The sequence below is a fragment of the Physcomitrium patens genome, chromosome 6 (assembly GCF_059467195.1).
Source record: "Physcomitrium patens ecotype Gransden chromosome 6, ASM5946719v1, whole genome shotgun sequence".
In the NCBI taxonomy this organism is placed as follows: domain Eukaryota; kingdom Viridiplantae; phylum Streptophyta; class Bryopsida; order Funariales; family Funariaceae; genus Physcomitrium; species Physcomitrium patens.
In genome coordinates, this window is record NC_143415.1 from 11111888 (window position 1) to 11132287 (window position 20400).

At 38.6% G+C, this 20400-nt stretch overlaps 3 protein-coding genes across 7 annotated transcripts; 1 reads left to right on the plus strand and 2 right to left on the minus strand.

Annotated features, from left to right (window-relative positions):
• The first annotated feature begins 4294 nt into the window (after nucleotides 1–4294).
• LOC112283906 (mannose-6-phosphate isomerase 2) lies at nucleotides 4295–7544 on the plus strand. 5 transcript variants are annotated; one of them, XM_090251237.1, is made up of 7 exons: nucleotides 4295–4508; nucleotides 4885–5235; nucleotides 5542–5709; nucleotides 5995–6210; nucleotides 6320–6586; nucleotides 6732–7108; nucleotides 7338–7460. In XM_090251237.1, exons 2-6 carry the CDS (start codon nucleotides 4960–4962, stop codon nucleotides 7095–7097), a joined length of 1293 nt encoding a protein of 430 aa, XP_090107363.1. In that variant the 5' UTR covers nucleotides 4295–4508; nucleotides 4885–4959; the 3' UTR covers nucleotides 7098–7108; nucleotides 7338–7460. The 5 variants fall into 5 exon arrangements, with proteins under 5 accessions (XP_090107363.1, XP_024379037.1, XP_024379040.1 ...); XM_024523269.3 differs by having other exon boundaries at nucleotides 6732–7460; XM_024523272.3 differs by lacking the exon at nucleotides 4295–4508 and having other exon boundaries at nucleotides 4633–5235; nucleotides 7424–7544.
• A 3140-nt stretch (nucleotides 7545–10684) lies between these two features.
• LOC112283618 (uncharacterized) lies at nucleotides 10685–12099 on the minus strand. The gene has a single exon (XM_024522553.3). It carries the CDS (start codon nucleotides 11814–11816, stop codon nucleotides 10797–10799), a length of 1020 nt encoding a protein of 339 aa, XP_024378321.2. The 5' UTR covers nucleotides 11817–12099; the 3' UTR covers nucleotides 10685–10796.
• A 448-nt stretch (nucleotides 12100–12547) lies between these two features.
• On the minus strand, nucleotides 12548–16482 carry LOC112283617 (ribonucleoside-diphosphate reductase large subunit). The gene is made up of 9 exons (XM_024522552.3): nucleotides 15892–16482; nucleotides 15595–15744; nucleotides 15202–15465; nucleotides 14582–15070; nucleotides 14326–14418; nucleotides 13989–14225; nucleotides 13395–13882; nucleotides 12925–13306; nucleotides 12548–12822 (listed from the first exon to the last, which is right to left on the minus strand). Exons 1-9 carry the CDS (start codon nucleotides 16117–16119, stop codon nucleotides 12712–12714), a joined length of 2442 nt encoding a protein of 813 aa, XP_024378320.2. The 5' UTR covers nucleotides 16120–16482; the 3' UTR covers nucleotides 12548–12711.
• Nucleotides 16483–20400: the final 3918 nt, after the last annotated feature.

Below are 20400 nucleotides of genomic sequence, written 5' to 3' on the forward strand. Positions count from 1 at the left end.
CATGACTTGATACTTTTTACTTTTCAAAATTTAATAATCTTACAACAAAAGATTTAGCAAATCATTTGTCAGAGCTACATGCAACAATGAAGACACAATTAAAGGAAGCTCAAGAACAACAAAAGACCAATGCAGATGCCTATTGCAAGGAACAAGTACAATTTAATGTGAGTAATAAGGTATGATTACTTTGTTATAATAAGACTACTCATCTTTGTGATAAGTTGCACTATTGTAAGCCGGGACCTTTTTTGTATTTGTAAAAAATCAATTATATTGCTTATTGATTACATCTATCGAAGTCTATGAAGATTCATTCTATATTTCATATGTCTCTTCTTGAGCCATATAAGATAGTGAATATCTTGAAAAGAAGACAAATGTCGCCTCCTTCTATAGAAATGAATAATATTAAAGAGTTTAAGGTCGAAGAAGTCTTAGATTCAAGGTGGCACCGAAATAAGTTAGAATATCTTATTTATTGGCATAGATATGATATTATTAAATGCACATAGAAGCTAACAAAGAATCTTATGAATGCAACAAAGAGAGTTGAAGCTTTTTATTAATGACATCCATTAAAATCAAGATGAAGAATTGTAAGATCTATAAAAGATGATAACCACTCCTCATGGAATTCATCCATAGAAGGGAGGATAATATCATGGACATATATATTTATCACAATCATTACTTACATGATTAAGTAAAAGTAGATAAATATAGATTAATTTCATAAAGTCTTCTAGAGAAGCTTCTTAGAAACTTTATAAATACAGTTTTGATTTTAGATGTCTTTGTAGATTAGAAACTTGGCCAACAAGTTAACCATGTATTTGCAGCTTGCGGAACAAGTTAACTCCATATAATAGCTTATAGAATAATCTAACTATGTGGCACATAGATATATAACTTGCATTGCAAATTAAAACATGTAGCTAACAAAGTCAACACATGTTGGAAGTCTTATAGAATATCGCCATGTAGCTCCTAGTTAGAGAGTATATATAGAGGCAAGAGTGAAGCCTTCTTCATTCTTATCAATGCCTTTTTAGTCCTTAGTCTTGTTTCAAGTCTTTCTAGTTTTCTTATTATTTGGCAATAGCTATTCTAGTTCAATATTATATCATCTTTGAGTGACTTTCTTGTTCCTTTCAGTAATTCAAGAGTGTGTTGAGGATTTTCTTTTTTTGAGATTCATATCTTTGACACAATATTGAGTAATGTAATTAGCTTCTCTACAATATAAGAAAAAACTTTTTTCATGACGTCAAATCTTTTTCTACTTTGTAAGAGATTTAAAAGATATTATATCAATTTGCATTGATTCTAGCCTTGATGAATAAGTTTCTAAAAACTTTAAAATTATCATTATTACTTGACTTATTCCTCTTTAGTTAGGCCTTTGTTCTTGACACCTTTCAAATAATCAATTTTCACATGCAATGGCTTAAGCAATAAATTATTCTAAAAATTCTACCTTTAATATTATCAATAACAAATCTTTAACATTATCCTTCAATTCATATCAAAATTTATTTATAAAGACTTTATCATTCTAGTCCACATCGCAAGTGATATTTTGAAATTCAGTAAAATATATGGTAGCTGACCATGTTCCTTGCCTTAAAGAGAAGAGTTTGGTTTCTATTTTTCTTTTTTGATTACTATCTCCAAATGTAGCCATAAACAACTCTAAGAATGAATTCAAAACATAAATGAATTGCAAATCTTTTTCTATTAAAGATGCAAATAAAAAGAGAGCACTTTCAAATAAATATGTACCTATAAATCCAACTTGAATAAATCCATTAGAGTATCAGAAGGGATGCAACCTTAAATAGAGCTTGACTTGTTATAGAAATCCTCAAAGTTTTGATCTCGTTCCATCAAACTTATCTAGCATATTAATCTAATTCTTCATCATACTTATAAAAGGAAAACTTCCTAGATTTGGTTGTGAGGTAGATTTATTTGCTTCGTTTAATTGCATAACTTCTTATTGCAGGTTCTGAACTTCTTTCATAGATGTAGGATTAGTGTTTCTATGGTTGGCATTAGTGATGCATGAAATTTCTACTCTGAGAGTATTAAGAAGTTTGTAAAGACATGCAATAGTTGCAAATTTATTTTCACTTCCACTAAGTATAGCATCTATGATTTTTTCTTCCATTTCAAACAACTTAACAAATTTACAAGTCAAATTAGAGGAGGGTAATCCGCAACCTCTAATATTGAATGAAATTTTCTACAAAGATGGATAATATGCTTATTTTAAGAATATATGTATATATATATATATATATATATATATATATTGTTAGAAAACTAAATAGTTTATTTAAAGGTAGATAATCTACAACCTTCAAAACAAAATAATAGAAGTGGGATAATCTACTCACTTTTAAAACAAGACAAGAATAAAAAGTTAACACACTTTTAAAATTATCAAAGACATGAACCTCAAAGTTCTAAAAATATCAATACACTCTTATAACACTTAAAAAGACTAAAAAATCACTCAAAGATGATATAGTATTAAACTACAATGGCTATTATCAAAGACAAGAAGACTAGAAAGTCTTGAAATAAGACTAATGACTAGAAAGGCATTGATAAGAGTGAAGAAGGCTTCTCTCTTGCCTCCATATATATTCTTAACTAAGAGCTATGAGGCAATATCTTATAGGACCTCCAAAACGTGTTGACTTTAGAAGACATGAATCTTAACTTATAAGGCAAGTTTTCTATATGTATGCCACATAGTTAGCTTGTTCTATAAGCTATCAATATGTGGTAAATTTTTTGACTAAGTTTCTAATCTATTAATCAATTATAAAGACATGTAAAGTCAAAGCAACATCTATGAAGCTTCTAGAAAGCTTTTCTAGAAAATATACTGAAACAAATCTAGTTTTACCTACTTCTATTTAATCATATGAGTAAATATTATGATAAATATGTATGTCTATGACAAGGTTGTAAAATCACTCATTGTAGGTCCTAGTAGTAATTCATTATTTGGGTGGAATTTATAAGTTCTATCTTGATCAAATACCTTGTACTAATTCCTTGCAATAGAATTATTTTTATTTGTACCAAATACAATAAAATAAAATAGTTGTAGATTAAATAAATAGTTTTTGAATGTAATATATTCTAAATCACTTTTAACTACTAAAAAAAGTAGTTTCTATTTTCTTCATTTTTAAATCTAAAAAAGTATATTTTTTATTTTTAAGAATGGTTGGTAAAGCAATCATTTCTTCAACATGAGACTAAAATCCACATTCTTTTAGAAAGTTGTTTCAACAACCCTTAGTTTAGCAGTAAATGGTTACATTCATTTCTAATACTATTACATTAACATTGATCAACAGAAGTGAAAGTCTATGCATAAATTTCATTGACAAGGAAAATAGGTGTTCTCACATGTGATTCAGCACGGTTACTGAAAAGAATCTAAAAACTATTCTCACACTTATCACGTTCTTCAAACCTTTAATGGAGCAGCTTATTTATGAATAATGCCTCTACTATTAATACCCATTACTGATATTCTTCCAAATAAAATTGGTACCATATTATTGTGCACTGCACGCAATTACCACAAAAAAATGTACGCGTGGGCTTGGGGCAGCAAAGCCCTCTCACCACGAAACTTCCACCAATGGAAAGACTTTTTGAAGGGAAGAATGGGTCCAAGCATCTGGAGGCCATGATTCCGCCATTTTTAGTAGTCCAGCTAAAATGAACAACAAATAATGGTGATGAATAAGAAAAAACATGAGCAAAATCAGAATTAGGGCTCACGAGGAGGGTGCCATTCAAGCTAGACTTTTGATCACTAATCATGATCGGCTGTAGTGATGAAGGGGAAACAGACCCCTAATTCGCTTGCAGCAGAGCATCACCGTGTCCAGATCCGATCGATGCCTCCCACTCGCCTCCGAATTTAACACTCGCACCAGTTTTTTCCCCAAGCTTTACCGCTTTGTGGTGCCGTCCCCACAATCGATAGATAGCGCGCCACCTGTGGGCAAACCTCCACCTCGGAAGGGCCACCCTGGAATAAAGAGAAACAGGAAAGGAAAAGAGCACATTAGAAAGCGTGGACCGAGTTGGGCAATCGCTGCGGTCGGCGGTGCTCCAGGAGGTGAGGGGGGACGGGCGGCAAAGGTGCGCACGGACGGACAGACAGACGGACAGACGAACGGACAGACGGACGGACAGACGGACGGACAGACGGACTGTAGTACGCTGCAGGGCTTGTGCAGGATCGGTGCGAGCAACATGTGCAGTTAACGATGCGTCGTGCGTGTCATGGTCATGTCCAGGGCTCATCGTGATCAAGCTCACGCCCCGTCCTGCGTATGTATGCTTCCTGCCTAGCCTGGCTGCGATGCTTCCCATGCCAGTATTCGCATAGCCTGTGTCCAATTCGATTCGCATCGTTTTCTTGATCGACTCACTTCAACTTTTACTTCGCAGTTTACAGGGGTCTAAAGGTAAATTCTTAATCAGAGGCGTGTTGGCCTGTGGGGGTTTGGGTGGTTGAGTGGTCGAGGGTCTTCTTGAGTTGGGGCGAATTGAGCTACTAGATTCGTGTCGGAGAGCCTTTTGTGCAGTGGGTGCTGTCAAATTTGGCTGTTGACCAATTCTCCCAGGGATGTTGTGTTTAACCGATTCTGGGAGCTTGCAGGAGATTTAGATCTGGGTGGGTTTGAATTATTGGGGCTAGGATTTTGAACGATAATTGGCTTCCTGTGTCGAATAGTGGTTCGAATAATTGGGTTGCATTATGCCTTGATGCTTCGAATTGCCTTAGTTATCTAGTAGCGGGAGCCTTGCTCAATTTGAGGTTCTGTCGCGTGGTTCGTGCAGGAATGAGTTTAGTGGTGCAATCGTGCTAAGAATTTTGCGTTTAGTTGTCTTCGGTGGAGTACGAGGTGGCGTAAAATGTTGCGATTACTATGCGCTGTTCAGCATTATGAGTGGGGTCGCATTGGTGCGGCTAGTGAAGTAGGCCGGTTGCATGCCTTGGCGTCGGGGGAAGATGTGGAAGATATACCTTATGCGGAGCTCTGGATGGGCACTCACAGATCCGGGCCCTCACGGGTTGTTGCTGAGGACAAGTCGGAGGTCCTTCTCAAGGATTGGCTTGATACACATCCTGAAGCACTAGGGCAGAACGTAATAGAGCGCTGGGAAGGGGAGTTGCCTTTTCTTTTCAAGGTTCGTTCTCAATACATCTGAACAGTCTTTGGCTATGTTTGTGTTTATTATTTTTTTTTCTTCGTATTTTTATTTTTTTTCTTTCCTCTTTGCAAGGTTATCTACTGCAATGTGTTAGAATTCAAGTCTCTGGTTGGCCCTAGTTCATTGTCGAAAAGAAAAACTTAGAAAGCAGGTTTGTACATGCCAATGCCATGCCATAAGTGTTTAATCTTTTAGTTTCCTACAGAACGCATTTGCCTCACTAAGTTTGAGGCTTTGTATAGCCTTTCTATGGAACTGATCATAATCAATCAGGACTTGTAGGTATTGTCTGTGGCAAAGGCGTTGTCCATTCAGGCGCATCCTGACAAAAAGTTGGGTCAATACCTCCACGAGACTCAACCACACAATTACAAGGATGCCAATCATAAGCCAGAAATGGCCCTTGCCCTCACCCCTTTTGAGGCCTTATGTGGTTTTGTCACTCCAGAGGTATGAATCTTTTTCCTTCATGGGTTGCGACTTTAAAATCACTTCTGAAGAGTTGCTATATTATCACGTGTGATTTTGCATTTAAATGACCCCATAGGTCGGCTGTGCTTGAAATTAGCCTCAGGTTTTTTATTCTTGTGTGATGTCAATGTCATGGTGTAATTCTTATTTCAGTTTGGCTTAAAGAACTACCCGCAGTTTATGTAATCTTGTGTGGTTGTACTTTAGCAAGTTTCATGTTGCGCCTGTGGTAAGCTTATTGCGAAATTTTGATTTTATGTGTAGGAGCTTAAGCAAGCAGTGGAAACAGTGCCTGAACTTAGGTCAGTGTTGGGAGAGGCCACGAGTGAAGCTCTCATCCAGCTTGGACAATGCAAAGTTAGTGGAGACGAGTCAAAGCGAAAACTGAAAGAAGCATATACGATTCTCATGACCCTACGCAATGATGTGGTGTCTAGTACAGTCTCACAACTTGTCATTCGCCTCGTCGAAGAGAAAGAGGCATGTCACTTCTTTCCTTCGTGAACTTCTGAAGTCTTTTTGCAATGAGCCTCTCTTTGCATGTATCTTTTGTCTGGAAGCTCATTGTGAGTAATTTCTCTCACGGCAGGTCCGGCAACTTACAGAGAAAGAGGAGCTAGTCCTACGGCTTGAGAAACAGTATCCAGCAGATATCGGCGTGTTGTCAATATTTTTCCTGAACTATCTGAGGCTTAGTCCTGGTGAGGCTGTGTGTCTAGGTGCCAATGAGCCTCATGCATATTTGTCTGGAGAGATTATTGAGTGCATGGCGGCCTCGGACAATGTGGTCAGAGCGGGCTTCACACCCAAGTATCGAGACACACAGACACTGTGTTCAATGTTAACTTATAAGCAGGTAAATACTCGGGCCAAATGGATTAACTTAAGGACACTTTGAGGTCTCAATTGAATGTGTGAGCATTATCATAACTATATAGTGATTTGTAATGAAGGATCACTTCTACAGCTAATTTGGGTCCCCGGTTGGCTGTAATGCACAGGGTTTGCCTGATATGTTGACTGGCACACCTGTCAGTGCTTGTACCACCAGATACACCCCACCATTCGATGAATTTGAAGTGGACCACATTGTGGTACCTGTGGGCGAATCAATCAACTTTGAAAATCTTGGTCCTTCTATTTTCATCGTCTTTGAAGGGATCGGTGTCGTTGCACAATCTGACCGTCAAACTGTCACTAGTGTGAAAAAGGGGGATGTCTTTTTTGTATCTGCGGGACAGAACTTTGAAATCGCTGCTACAGTGGAGGTGGACGAGGACGTTGCGCCTGCAGTACAAGCGCCTCTGCATTTATACCGAGCTGGGGTTAATAGTTGCCTGTATCATACTCATCACAATGCGACGTGACTGGTCAGAATGTATGAATTCAAACACTTCGTTGTGCACGTCCCTGAAATGGTGAAAGTTCGAAGGTTTGGTTTCAGTCGACCGGTTTGTAATCCATCTCTCTCGCAAAGACGAGGATGGTTTGTAGTAGGTTTATTTTCAAGTAATATGACTAAAAGCTGTACAGTGAGATAGAGCCGTAAGCTCATTATTGAGCTCGTGAATGTATTGAAGTAGTTGTAGATTTATATGTATTTACAGGTATATCGGGAGGAGTAGCACGGGGATGGCCACGTGTGTGTACCGCTGTGTACTGTTTTTGACGGTTTTTCGTCGAATTCGTGCAGTAAGATCTCAATCAACCACTTTGGAGAGCTAAATGTAGTAAGAGCAATGTACGAGCAGACTCACTTTGTACATTCACGACTTGGTTACAACATCCAGATGCACTTTTGAGACTCTTCCTAATTACAAGCTTGAAGAAGAGCCTAGTGTACTTCATGGTAAACTTCCGCTGTTTAGGGAGTATCAGCAATTGGCATTCTTAGAGACTTGCTTCACAGGAACATTGTGTGGGTAAAGTATGCAGGAATCTAGCTGTAGGTGGGTGAGAAACTTGACTGAGGTTGGGGTTCCTCACTGTGTTGAGAAGGTTTCCACTGGTCAACGGCTACCCGTGGTCCAAGGCCAAGGAACGGATAGTGGATGAATGTGAATCTTGGATGAATTGAGGATGAATGGGAAATGGCCTGGACTCGAAATTTAAAAAATAAAGAGAACTGCTTGTTAACAATTGTGGAGGATGAATATTGATTCTCATGAAAATTGAATTTTTCAACAAAAGTAACAAAACAATGGTTGTTGATGTTAATTCGTGAACTTTGTTTTCCTTTTTGGGTCAATGTTTCTAGAATGTGAATGACATTACTTTATTTTTAATTTTTATTAACGTGTATGAAAACGTTCAATCATATACACATACATGTGCCTGTTCTTATCATTCCACCATTTCTTCCCTTCTATCTATGCACAGAAATTAATGTTGCATTCAATTTATTTTAAATATAAATATAAATATTTAATTATATTTTTGATAACTTTCATCTCCACATTTATTGTTTACATAATTCATTGATTTTGATTCAGATTTTGATTTTGATTTTGATTTTTCATATCGCAAAATGTAGATCACACTGCCAGTCAATCCGATCCCTCGCCCATCTCCACACAGTGGCGCGGTTATCGGGTATGACCGAGGAGCTTATCACCAAATTTATCGGGGATAGGAACCGTCTGAATGCATATGGACAGACGGTATTAGGTCGAGGTTGGTCTTAGGCTCCTCCAAGATCCATTCTCGGTTGTCAGGTCACCTATATAGTATCCCTTCCTTGACTCAACTTACCATCTTTCAAGCGTGGGCTCTTCTCCAGCAGAGAAATTTGCTTAGTGTTAGGGTTAGGTTTTAGTAGCTGCCTCGGTTTACACTGTCGCTTCAATATAGACATGTCCCGTCTGTGGTGAAGTCGTAGTATTGCTCGTCGTCTATTTCCGTTGTGTTGAAACTTCGATGATGCAGACTGAAATTCTTGAGGTCATCTATGAAGGCTTTCAAAAATACACCAAAAGATCTGATCTGAGGAGATTAAATAGCCAGCTTCTGCGCGTTTTGTTTTCACGACGGGACCTAGTTTCTATAGCTGTTTTTACAAATGCTTATCGGGTCAGGTCTTTTTGTTAATGTTTGTGGCTCCATGCGGGTACTTTCTCAGGCAGCCTGCATCACCATCAATGTGTAAGCAAGGCGTTCCTGTATCCGGAGAGTAACTGCTTGCTCTTTTCTGGCTGTTGATGCTAGTGAAACGAGCCACGTAACACAAGCTAATATATCACAATTCTTGGGACTCGTGAATATGTTTTAGGTGCCATTTCCGTAAGCCATGTGTTCTTAGTCAAAAGAGTGCCAGGGTGAAACCGTAGTCATGGTCCGCATTATAAGTCGGCATTTACGTATACAGTTTGTTTCGATCTCTTCTAGCGGATACATATTCAGGCAGCCTGGAACACAATCCATGTGTAACCACGGCGTTCGTGGATCCGTATAGTAACTGCTTGCTCTTTTCTGGCTCTTGATTTCTGAGAACAGCCACGTAACTCAAGCTGACATTCTGAACTCCGAGTAACAGGAAGTGCCTATTCTTGAGGCATGTGAAGCTTAGCACTCTTGGTGTGTCCTCATGGAAACCTGTCCTCTGCGGCATTCAACAACCCATAATCCAACCTTCACGTGGATGACAACTTACTATGTCTCAAACTGCTCTGAAGGTGAACATGCACTACAAGAATATACCCGAATAGAACCTGAGGATATCTAAAGCCTTTGATTAATGCCTAGCGTTCCAATGAGTGAAATGAGAATCCAAGAATTCATTTAGTTCTCTAGAATATGAATCAGCTCCAGATCACCCGGTTGAAGGTATCAGTAGCAAAAAACTAGAATTTATTCATTCTGAACCAAAATCTGCCCACTGAGTTGAGTTTTCCAACCATCTTTGACGGTCACCTAAATACAGAGCATGAACGATCCTAGCAGAAATCCACCATTACTACAACCGCCCAATGACTCCTCACCTAAAGAGGAAGAAAGGCGTGTTTGAATGGGGGTGTCAAAGCAGCGAAGAATACAAATAAAAGCGGTGCCGAAGTAAGAGAATGGTATCAATCATGAAAAATTTCGAGAATGCAACACAGACTAGAAAGCTGTATGTTAAGGTATGGTGCAATGTATTGAAAGGATCCTGAAAACGTGAATGACCCTAATGTCTGTTACTCAACAATCCCCAGTACATGATCACAAATGCATGATTAAAAGCCTCCGCTGCACGGAAAGGGCGTGAAAAGAACAGAGGAATTTTGGCTCAAGGAGAGCTTCCATCGAAACCATGTACGGAATGATCGTGAGATGCATATTTCTAAGTTTTGGATCTCTCCCAAGTGCGGCCAATCACAGTGGTTTATGACCTCTACTGATTCCAGACTTAAACTAGCAAAACACAAGTTATGTTGTTTGATTCAGGATATTAATCGACATTGTACTCTGACCTGTGAGTAAAGTAGTAGCACTATCCTAGGCAAGCAGCATGCAATGGATTTCTAGCGAACTGACCTAATGAACTGTAACATTTTCTTGAAACATGCATATCAAGTTAATTCTCACGGGAGGTGGAATCAGGTTTTAGTGCTTTAAGAGATCGATGCCCCTCTTTTCCCTATTGTAAACTATGATTTTACCATAGTGCACACATAAAACATTATACCAATGACTGCTTCCGTCACTCTGTGATATTGCCTTCCAATGTGAATGTACAGTGCAAACGCTTCATACTACGGAGTTATATCACCAATTCTGGCGAAGTTGCTGGTCGATAGTAAAAATCATACGATTTGAACAGACGTCTGAGTTGTATCCTTGGTGTAAATATGATGTTTTGAATTGAAACAGCCGTAGCAAAAATCACAATTGGATAAAACTTTCACTATTAGTATGCCAACATGTTCCAAAACATCAAAAAAAAAACAATAAACAAAGCAGGGCGAATACCCAATAATTTGAGGTAGATAGCTTTTTCTCAGCAACTTCTTTACTTTTGCACCGTTACAGATGAACCGAATACCGGAGTAACTCTGAACCCTAAAACGTAACCATGTCCAGTCTATAAATCATGCCTGCACGGCTTCTTCGTCAGTCCCAGACCCCCCTACAAGCAATGCGCCTACACGCTCGAATGCTTCCATGACCTTGGGGTCTTCTTCTTCTTCATAACCTAATTCTAAAATGCGAGGTCCATTGATTGCCCAAAATGCCCTTCTCCCGCCTTCTTGAAGAAGAAGCAAGTAAATGGCTTCACAAGCTTCAACCCTAACTTTTGGGTCAGTTTCTAGCTCTCTGTCTTCTTGAGACAAGGGGGTGGCTAGCTCTAAAGGCATCTTTGCAGTGTCCAATTCGCTGTACACTTTTGTCCCCGCCAAAGGAAGCAGCAAAGCCGGCCACAAAAACTCGGACGCCAAGAGAAGACTTGGCAAATATGTTTCGGCATCAAAGCAACAATTACGCACGGTTCCAGCCACGCCTTGCCGCCTGACCACACTTCGGGAATCAATTTGAGGCAAAATCTGCCTCAAGATTCCCTTGCTCATATCCAAAACCACCTTCCGGCCAAATTCTAACCTAGTTATATTAACTAAGATGTTAGCGACATGCTCGTACTCATCGTCACCTGCTACTTCAGACGACGAGAATCTAGAGAAAAACCTGACAAGCTTTGCGATGTTTAATCCAGCGAGCTTCTCATCTCCCTCTTGAAGAAGCCGGGAGGCACCCTTGTCGATGTTCGAGATATTTACAAGCAGCATCACCATGAACTTGTTCAACTTAGAGCCAGGCTTCCCAATCAGCTCCATCGCCCTCTCAACCGCACCAACCCTAATCGAATGATCTACAACGGCGACGTCTTGCGACAAATTGACAAGCGCCTCCGCCGCTGGCTTCGAAACCTCTTCCGCTTCGCCCAAGATCTGCACCAGCGGAGGCAACAAAGCCGAAGCGTGGCTTGACAATCTTCGCACACCTTCATCGGTTCCAGAGAGCCCCTGCACAATCTCCACAGCGGCCTTCCTCAGATTTGGAGAGGGAGATTTCAGGAAGAATGCCAAATCCTCCAAGTCCTTGTCCACCGCCATTATGCTCTAAGCCCTTCCAAACCCGCAGCTGAAGTAACAAATATCAACAACCTCAAGGTCTACTAGCGTAAACAACCAGGTCAGGCAAGCAACTCACAACTCGATTGCCTCTCCTGCGACCTAGATCTCTGAAAGGGATGCTACGCACTGGGGACGGGGGTCAGTCCTCGCAGACACTCCCTTTGAACAGAAGAAAATCCGGTAAGCCCACACCCTTAACTGTGATCTTCACCTCAACACGAAATTACGTCAGCACGAAATGAGTAGACTTCCAGAATTGCAAATAGGTTTCGACAATGCTTCTGTTATTCCTATTTAACAGAGAAACAGTGAAGAGGCGTCGTGAGAGGTGATGTTTTTCCAGTTTTTTTTGTTGATGAAATATTCCAGTTTTGAAAATATCTCATCTGGTCTTGTATTCAGTTAAAGTGGAACATGTACAGGATAAATCAGAAGAGGAGAAATATGATTTGAGGTTTCGCTTCGAGAGATTTTCATGAAAGTACATTTCGCTGGCGAGTAGTGTGAACAAGTATTGGTGGGAAGAATAAGAAGATTTTAATCAAGTATTTCCCTTTCTTCGAAATGGACGATGATTTTATATTGGTTAATAAATTCAGCCAGGGAAGTGGTAGATACATCGATGAATTATTCTCCGATGGTTTTATGCTGTGCAACCACAACCACAATGAATCTTGCCAGTATAGGCCGCTCAACAAACATTACACAAGTTGTAAGAATGGAACTTCGTCTTAAAAATGAGGCATATACAAGCTACTTCGTTATGATACATTCTAATTTTCACTGCAGGATCGAGGTCAATTGCGCATTGTCCTACCTACTAAGGAATATGGGATGATGACGATGAACACCTATGCTACAATCCAAACTTCCCCTAACTGCCGCAAGACATACACTCTTCTTTATTCTCTAAAGAGCACACCATTTGAGACAACTTCACTTCCAGATCTTCCGCAATAGCTGCCGCAGGTGTTGCTTGCTTGGTCTGCAGCACAATAACCAAATCATGTCACCACAATGTAGAAAAGCATCTGTGCAAGGAGCAGAGTACTACTGATTATTACAAGAACGAGGGTGTATGTCTTACCTTGATGCTACTTTGATCTACTGTAAATTTGATGGCATCTGCTGCGGCTCTGGACCGTAAATAGTACATTCCTGTTTTCAAACCTTTGGTCCAGCTGTAGAAGTGCAGAGAAGTCAACTTTCCAAAGTTCGGTTGGTCCATATGAATGTTCAAACTCTGACTCTGATCAATGAAAGCACCTCTCGCAGCTGCCATGTCCACAATTGCCCTTTGCTTAATCTCCCAAACTGTCCTGTATATTTTCTTTAATCCCGCAGGTATGGCATCAATCTGCTGGATGGAGCCATTGTGGTAAATGATTTGATTCTTAAGGTCTTGGGTCCACAGGCCCAGATCAGTCAAGTCGTTGAGAAGGTGCTTGTTGACTACAACGAACTCGCCACTGCAAAACGCAAGGAAAGATCAGATTCACAGTGATCCACACACAAGACAACCACTTCCACAATCATTCTAACAGCGCACTCACTTACCTCAGTACTCGTCTGCTGTAGATATTCGATGTGTAAGGCTCGAAGCATTCATTGTTGCCCAAGATTTGACTGGTTGATGCTGTGGGCATGGGAGCCAAAAGAAGAGAGTTACGCACACCGTTCTTAGCAATCATGCGTCTCAAAGCATCCCAGTCCCATCTTGAGGAGGGCTTGACATCCCACATATCCGGTTGAAGGAGTCCCTTGCTAATAGGACATCCATCATACGTTTCGTAGACACCCTCCTCTGCTGCCAATTCGCATGAGGTCCTCAGTGCGTGGTAGTATATGGTCTCAAATATATCTCTGTTGAGCTTCTGGGCCTCTTCAGAATCAAATGGCATGCCAAGCAGAATGAAGGCGTCAGCAAGGCCTTGCACTCCGAGACCAATAGGACGATGGCGCATGTTCGATCTTCTCGCAGCCTCGACGGGGTAATAGTTTACATCGATAATTCTGTTTAGATTACGAGTGACCAGCGAAGTGATCTGCATCAGGAACAGGTACAGTTTTCAGTATGGTAACCAAGCACCGGAAGCCAAATCAAAACTATCGTTTCAAAAACCAGATATCAGATGCAGTGGCGGTTCTCACCTCCCCAAGCTTCTCGAAATCGAAGTAACGGCTCTCGTACCCATTGCTTCCAATGACCTTTGTTGGATGTGAATCCATAGGTACGCCCCGCTCTCGAACAAACCGAGGTAGGGCAATCGAAGCCAGATTGCAAACCGCGGTCTCATCTGGACTTGTGAACTCCACAATCTCAGTGCAGAGATTCGATGACTTGATGGTCCCGAGGTTCTGTTGATTGCTTTTCCTGTTGCAAGCATCCTGTAAACAGCACCATACAAGCTCGATTATCCCCAGAGGCAAGGACAACGTCTTGTATGGAATCAAGTAGTGAAACAATATACACAGCACAAGAAAGTACCTTGAAGAGAATGTACGGATTCCCCGTTTCAATCTGGGCCTCCAGAACGGCAAACCAAAGCTTTTGAGCTTGTACGACCTTTTTGGCCTTACCCTGTAGGACGTGCGTACCAGGACATCCAAACTGAACGTTAATCAAGGTTCTCACTGGACCCGTCTCGTTAAGACACTATCTATATAGAGTAACAATCTCACAGTAAGATGTAGGGCCTTGGAATGAAGCACCTCAATACTAAGCAATGGAGACGGAAGTTCACCTCAACTTCGTAACGGGTGTAGAGCTTCTCAAACTCTTCACCCCAGCAATCTGCCAGTCCTGGAGCCTCATTGGGGCAGAAAAGAGACCATACGCCATTCTCTTGCACACGTCTCATGAAAAGGTCTGGAATCCACAGACCATAGAATAGATCTCGAGCCCTATTTTCCTCCTTCCCATGATTCTTCCTAAGATCCAGCCAATCGAATATATCGGCATGCCACGGCTCCAGATAGATAGCGAAAGCGCCCTTCCTCTTGCCGCCACCCTGGTCGACGTACCGAGCTGTGTCATTGAATACCCTCAACATCGGGATGATCCCATTAGAAGTCCCGTTTGTGCCACGAATGTAGCTGCCAGTAGCACGGATATTATGAACTGACAAACCAATTCCACCAGCTGACTTGCTAATAACAGCACACTCCTTCAGAGTGTCGTAGATACCCTCAATGCTGTCGCCTTTGGTGCATACAAGGAAGCAACTGCTCAGCTGGACGCCCGAACACCAAGCCAGGTATAAGTACCTTCCATTACACCGCCCACCAAGAGGGAAGAAGTAAAACAAAATAAAATAAAAAATTGCAACCATGGCATCCAGTTGAATTGGAACGCAAGTCCTACCTGTGGCCTGGGAGTTCCTGCGTTGAATAAGGTCGGTGATGCGTGAGTGAACCACCTCTGAGACATTGTGTGATACGTCTTTAGGACTGCATCAATATTATCCTTGTGGATGCCGACCGACACCCTCATAAGCATGTGCTGCGGTCTCTCCACAACTTTCCCATTCACTCTCAGTAAATATGATCTCTCCAGTGTCTTGAAGCCGAAGTAGTCGTAATCGAAGTCCCGATCATAAATTATCTCGCTGTCCAGAAGAGCCGCGTTCTAGTAACCAAATTGAAGTCGGATCAAACACAGATTCAGACCATGGGCAGGGAAACTTAAAAACAAGTGGAGAAAAACGAATTGCGAACACAGAGCTGACATAACTTTGCCATTAATTGTTATCGCTACCTTGATGATAAGATCGTACACGTCATCATCTATGAGAGGCGACTTCAAACCAGATCTGGCGTTCACATGGCGATACATATCCTTCACAGTCTCAGAGAAGGATTTCTTGGTGTTTTTGTGCAAATTGGAGACAGCAATCCTCGCCGCCAGCTGCACAGTGGAAGAAGTTACTTCGGCTTGGCCGGAAGGGAAGCTAAATCAGCAGAAACCAGTGCTGGAACTTGGAATCACAGTGAAATAATGGACGGCCCTGAAACTATCGGAATTACAACGGTCCATGCCGTGGGAGCAGCTTACGATTGCATAGTCTGGATGGTTGGCGGTCATGGCAGCAGCAGTCTCCGCAGCCAATTCATCAAGCTGACTCGTGGTCACTCCCTTGTACACCCCCATGCACACCTTCTGCGCAACGAGCACAGGCTCGCAATGCTCCGGGTTTAACCCGTAGCTAAGCTTCTTCAGACGCGCGGTAATCTTGTCAAAGTGGACAGATTCCTGCCTTCCATCTCTCTTAATGACATACATTGTGACAGAGTTGCCACCCAAATGCACTATTCAACGAATCCCTCGTTACCCCCGCCGCCACAACCTAAAATCTCCCTTCTCACTGGCTAAAAGGCAAAGAAACTTCCAATCCAGCCCCCAGCAGTTCGCCACACAATACCCACTATCTCGTGCTAGTGGAAAACACTATTGCCCGGCGCAATCACCTAAAATTAAATATGCTCGCATACGGATAACCGGCTTCCCCACCGAAGGAGCCCTTCCCGAAAGACCAAGAGGACAGCCTCGTTTCTCCTCTAAGCCAAGTAGTAAAACTTCGCCGAGACGCTTCGTACGGCAGCGCGGTGCAAATATCCTCGGAGTTACAGTAGACAAAGATTGAGAACAGCAATTTGGCACTCTCTGGAGGGGAGCAAACAATTTAAAGCAGAGCGCGAGAGCTGTTGGGGATGAATGAATCGAGCGCCAAGGTGCGCGACGACAGGGAAGGTGAGCGCATATTCGCGCGTTCAAACCCCGGGAAGAGAACGCGGGAGCCGTGCCAGGTAAGCAGCAGGGTTCGAATTTCCCGCCGGACAGCAGTCAAAATGGAGGGAAGGAAAAATGGAGGGAACGCAAGCTTTCACGTCACCGTGCACAAATTTTCACAAACGCACCTTGTGTCCTCTAAGAATGTGAAACTGAACCTGGGGAAGCTGCAGCGGCGCCCAACTTTGCAAAGTTTGCGGAGGGGGAACACCAGTACCTACCTAGATTGGAGGGCGGCAACGGACACTTCGACAAATTGGCCATCACTGCCAGGTGGGGCCCTTGGGTGAGGAGGAGATCTGGTGATGAACTTGAAAGGTTTTATTAGTCTGCAACGGACCATTTCCTTGTGCGAGATGACCTTGCACGATGCCGTTCAATCTCTTTTCTGTACTGGAATTGTTCGTTTTGGACATGATTGTCGTCTGGTGTGGACATGGCTTGCTCAGGAAGCTCCGCAACTGTCGCATTGGAACTCTCGACGTGTCTTCCTAGTTCATAAGCATGTCCTGGCAGTGGTTTTGGTGAGTTCGCGACATTCACCTAATAATAACTTATTATTTTGTTTAATGCATACTCAATAAATAAATAAAAGTGAAATTTCATAATTTAAGTGAAGAATTTATAGCCTTTGGAAATTTTTATTTTAATTATGTTGGCTTATTTAGCAAAAAATTAGTTGATAGTTGCATTCTTAAGTAACTTGTTGTATTTAGCAATAATCAAATTTTGCACTTTGCACACATTTTGGTAGTTTGGAGGTTGTTGTTCATATCAACATAAGCATTCTTCAGTTCTTAGAATGATACGTGCAATATGGCAAGTTGTTTATAGTATACTTTTGGCTTTACCAACATAAGTTTTATGATTTCCAAATTATTGTCAGATTTGATTGTCTTAACCATTACTAGGAATTGTAGATATGCTATGTGTTTGGTGTATTGCATCATATTTGTATGGAAAATCAAGAAAAAAATTAACATTTTTTTAATGTTTAAATCTTGTACTATTTATTTAATATCTTCTCAATAGTTTTCATATTGTTATAAAGTTATCCATTCTTATATTGTTCAATTGTAACATTGAGTAATCTCAAGTCTTTCTAATGATTTCCAATTTCTATAGAGATATTTTATCATGTACATGTCTCATCTAATGCATTGTTTATAATATATTGATTTTCTAAGTATTGTTGGTCTTGTTTTTAAATTTATGAAGGTTAAAACATATTTGGATGTTGCAATAATATTATTTGAATGCAATAAGAATTTCAACATTTGATGGTTAAAAAATGAATGTTGTATTGGGAAATAAAAGTGGTAGGTGATGTTTTTAGGTTTTGATACCATTTAAGCCATAAGATGCATAATTGTCTATAAGAAGGAAGATTTTTCAATTTTTCTTCTTTATTTTGAAATCAAAGTATTTGAGTCATTTAATAAATAATTCATACTTCATATATAGCTATAAAATCAAAAAAAATAAGGCCTTGAAATTCATATCTTTGATTTCTTAGACTTACTCTTTACTTTTACAATTCTATCTTTTTTGCTATTTACTATGTTAACATCAATCTATTAGCTAATATAATTTCGCACTACTAATATGTAGTTTATAAATACTTTAATGTATTCAAGTTTGATTTTTTTTTTTTTTTTTTTTTTTTTTTTGACTTGAATAGTTATATATTGTTTGTAATGATTGATGCCAAATCTCTTATTTGAATCTAATATTGATCTTTGTAATTATTATTATTTTTTAAAATAATTTATACATAAATTATAATTCTTTAATAGATGGTTTATTACTTAGTGTTTTAAACTCTTGCAAGTATTATTGTCTTTAATCTACAACTATTCTCATCTTCAAATAGATTGCTAGTGATGATTAAGTAGTTGTTATAAAGAAATAATTTTATGGTTCTACTTCTATGTTGTAATTTGGCCTTTTTGTATTTGGTCATCTTAGCCTTAGTTTAGTAGTCCTATATAGTACTAAATAGAACTAATATAACTTTTAATGTAGACTAGGTTTCTATTGTCACAACTTACAATTATTATTTTTTCTAATAAATTTTAATTCTCTATAATTACTTAATTCAATTAAGTGCCTAATTTTTCTATTTCTACTTAAATTTACTTCTTTTTGTTTATCTGTCTTCATGATTTCTTTTTTATTAACAAAATCATAAAAAAATATTTTTTCACACTTCTTATCATTAATAATGCAATGAAGCTCTATTTCTTTAATAAGAAGTTATACAAAGAATTAAACTTTTATTTTCAAACTGATAAAAAGATATGAATAATTGAGGTACCAAAAAAGAATCTTTTTGCCTTCTATGCTATGATCAAGCTTCTTGATTTTACAAATCTTATAAATTTTTTAATGTATATGGTATTGAAAAGCTTCTAGTACAAACTATGTATCTTTAATTTCTTGTAAACCATATTAATTGATTGCTTGTAATATAATTTATTTATAAGTTTTATAATAGATATCATACCAAAAGATTTAGAGTTGTAGTTGAATTTATTAGAGAGAGTAGATATTATGACATTTAGCAACATGTTTGATTTTGTTGAGAAAGTAAATAAAAGTATGAAGTAGTATTGTTATGTTGTAACATAATTATAAGATAAAATAGAAAAAATGTGGATTATAGTTTGAAAAGACATGGATAAAAGTTAAGAAGGTAGTAAATACATTTAGTATTAATACTATCTCTTTGTAAAAAATACTTTTATTTACTTTGTGAGATTGTAAAAAAATAAAAATAAAGTAGATTAAAAAAAACATATACGAATCTTTTTAAGAAATTAAGAATAGTTTCTAGCAAAAATTACCTTCAAAAGCTAGATATTGATATTCAAAGAGGATTGGTTGTGAACTAGGATTAAAACCAAATCTAGAGGCACAAAACCATATTCCTATGGATTTTAAGGTTATTTTTTATTGATTAGAGAGTGGAAATTAAGAACAAATTAAAGAAAGTTTCTTTGAGCATTAGTTTTAGGTGATTTGAATTTGTAATGACTTTGTAAGAACTTTGCAAAGTCATAGTTGTTTTGAAGCATTTATAGTTTTTGTCAAGTAAAATTGGTTTATATTTTAGAGATTTGTTTTAAATTAGTAGCAAATCTACAAGTAAAAATTTGTGGATTTGTGATTATAATTGTGTTAAATATGAATTGCTAGTTTAAGATTCATTAGATGATTGAATTAAAGGTTATTAAAATTTTATATTTTATAGGCATGTTAAATCAAATAAGTATTGCAAAAACTAAAAAATTATCTATACAAAATTTTCTTATAAAATTTAATGACTTTCCTACTTCTTGTTTGTCTTTTTTTAAAACATCAAGCTATAAGATTAGATAAAAATTAATCTTTTTTATTTTTAAGAAAAAAAAGTGATCTTATATTAGTTATTCAAAATAAAAAATTAATTATAAAAATTCTAGTTTTTCTTGAATACTTTTGGCAAGTATTATTAAAAAAAATCATTAAAAATAATATTTTTTATTATCAAATATTCAATCATATATTAAAAATAATTATATACAAAAAATTTATAATTTTTATTTTTAAAAATCACAAAGCATATAAGAAGTACTTTACATTAGATGCTATAAAATAGAAAGTATTCATGATGACTTACTTCTTAATAATACTTTTTAAGTATTATAATTTTCAAATTTAAATAATTTAAAGTTATAATATATTATATTAGGTAATTCATTTAAAAAATATAGAGTATATTTTTTAGGCTAA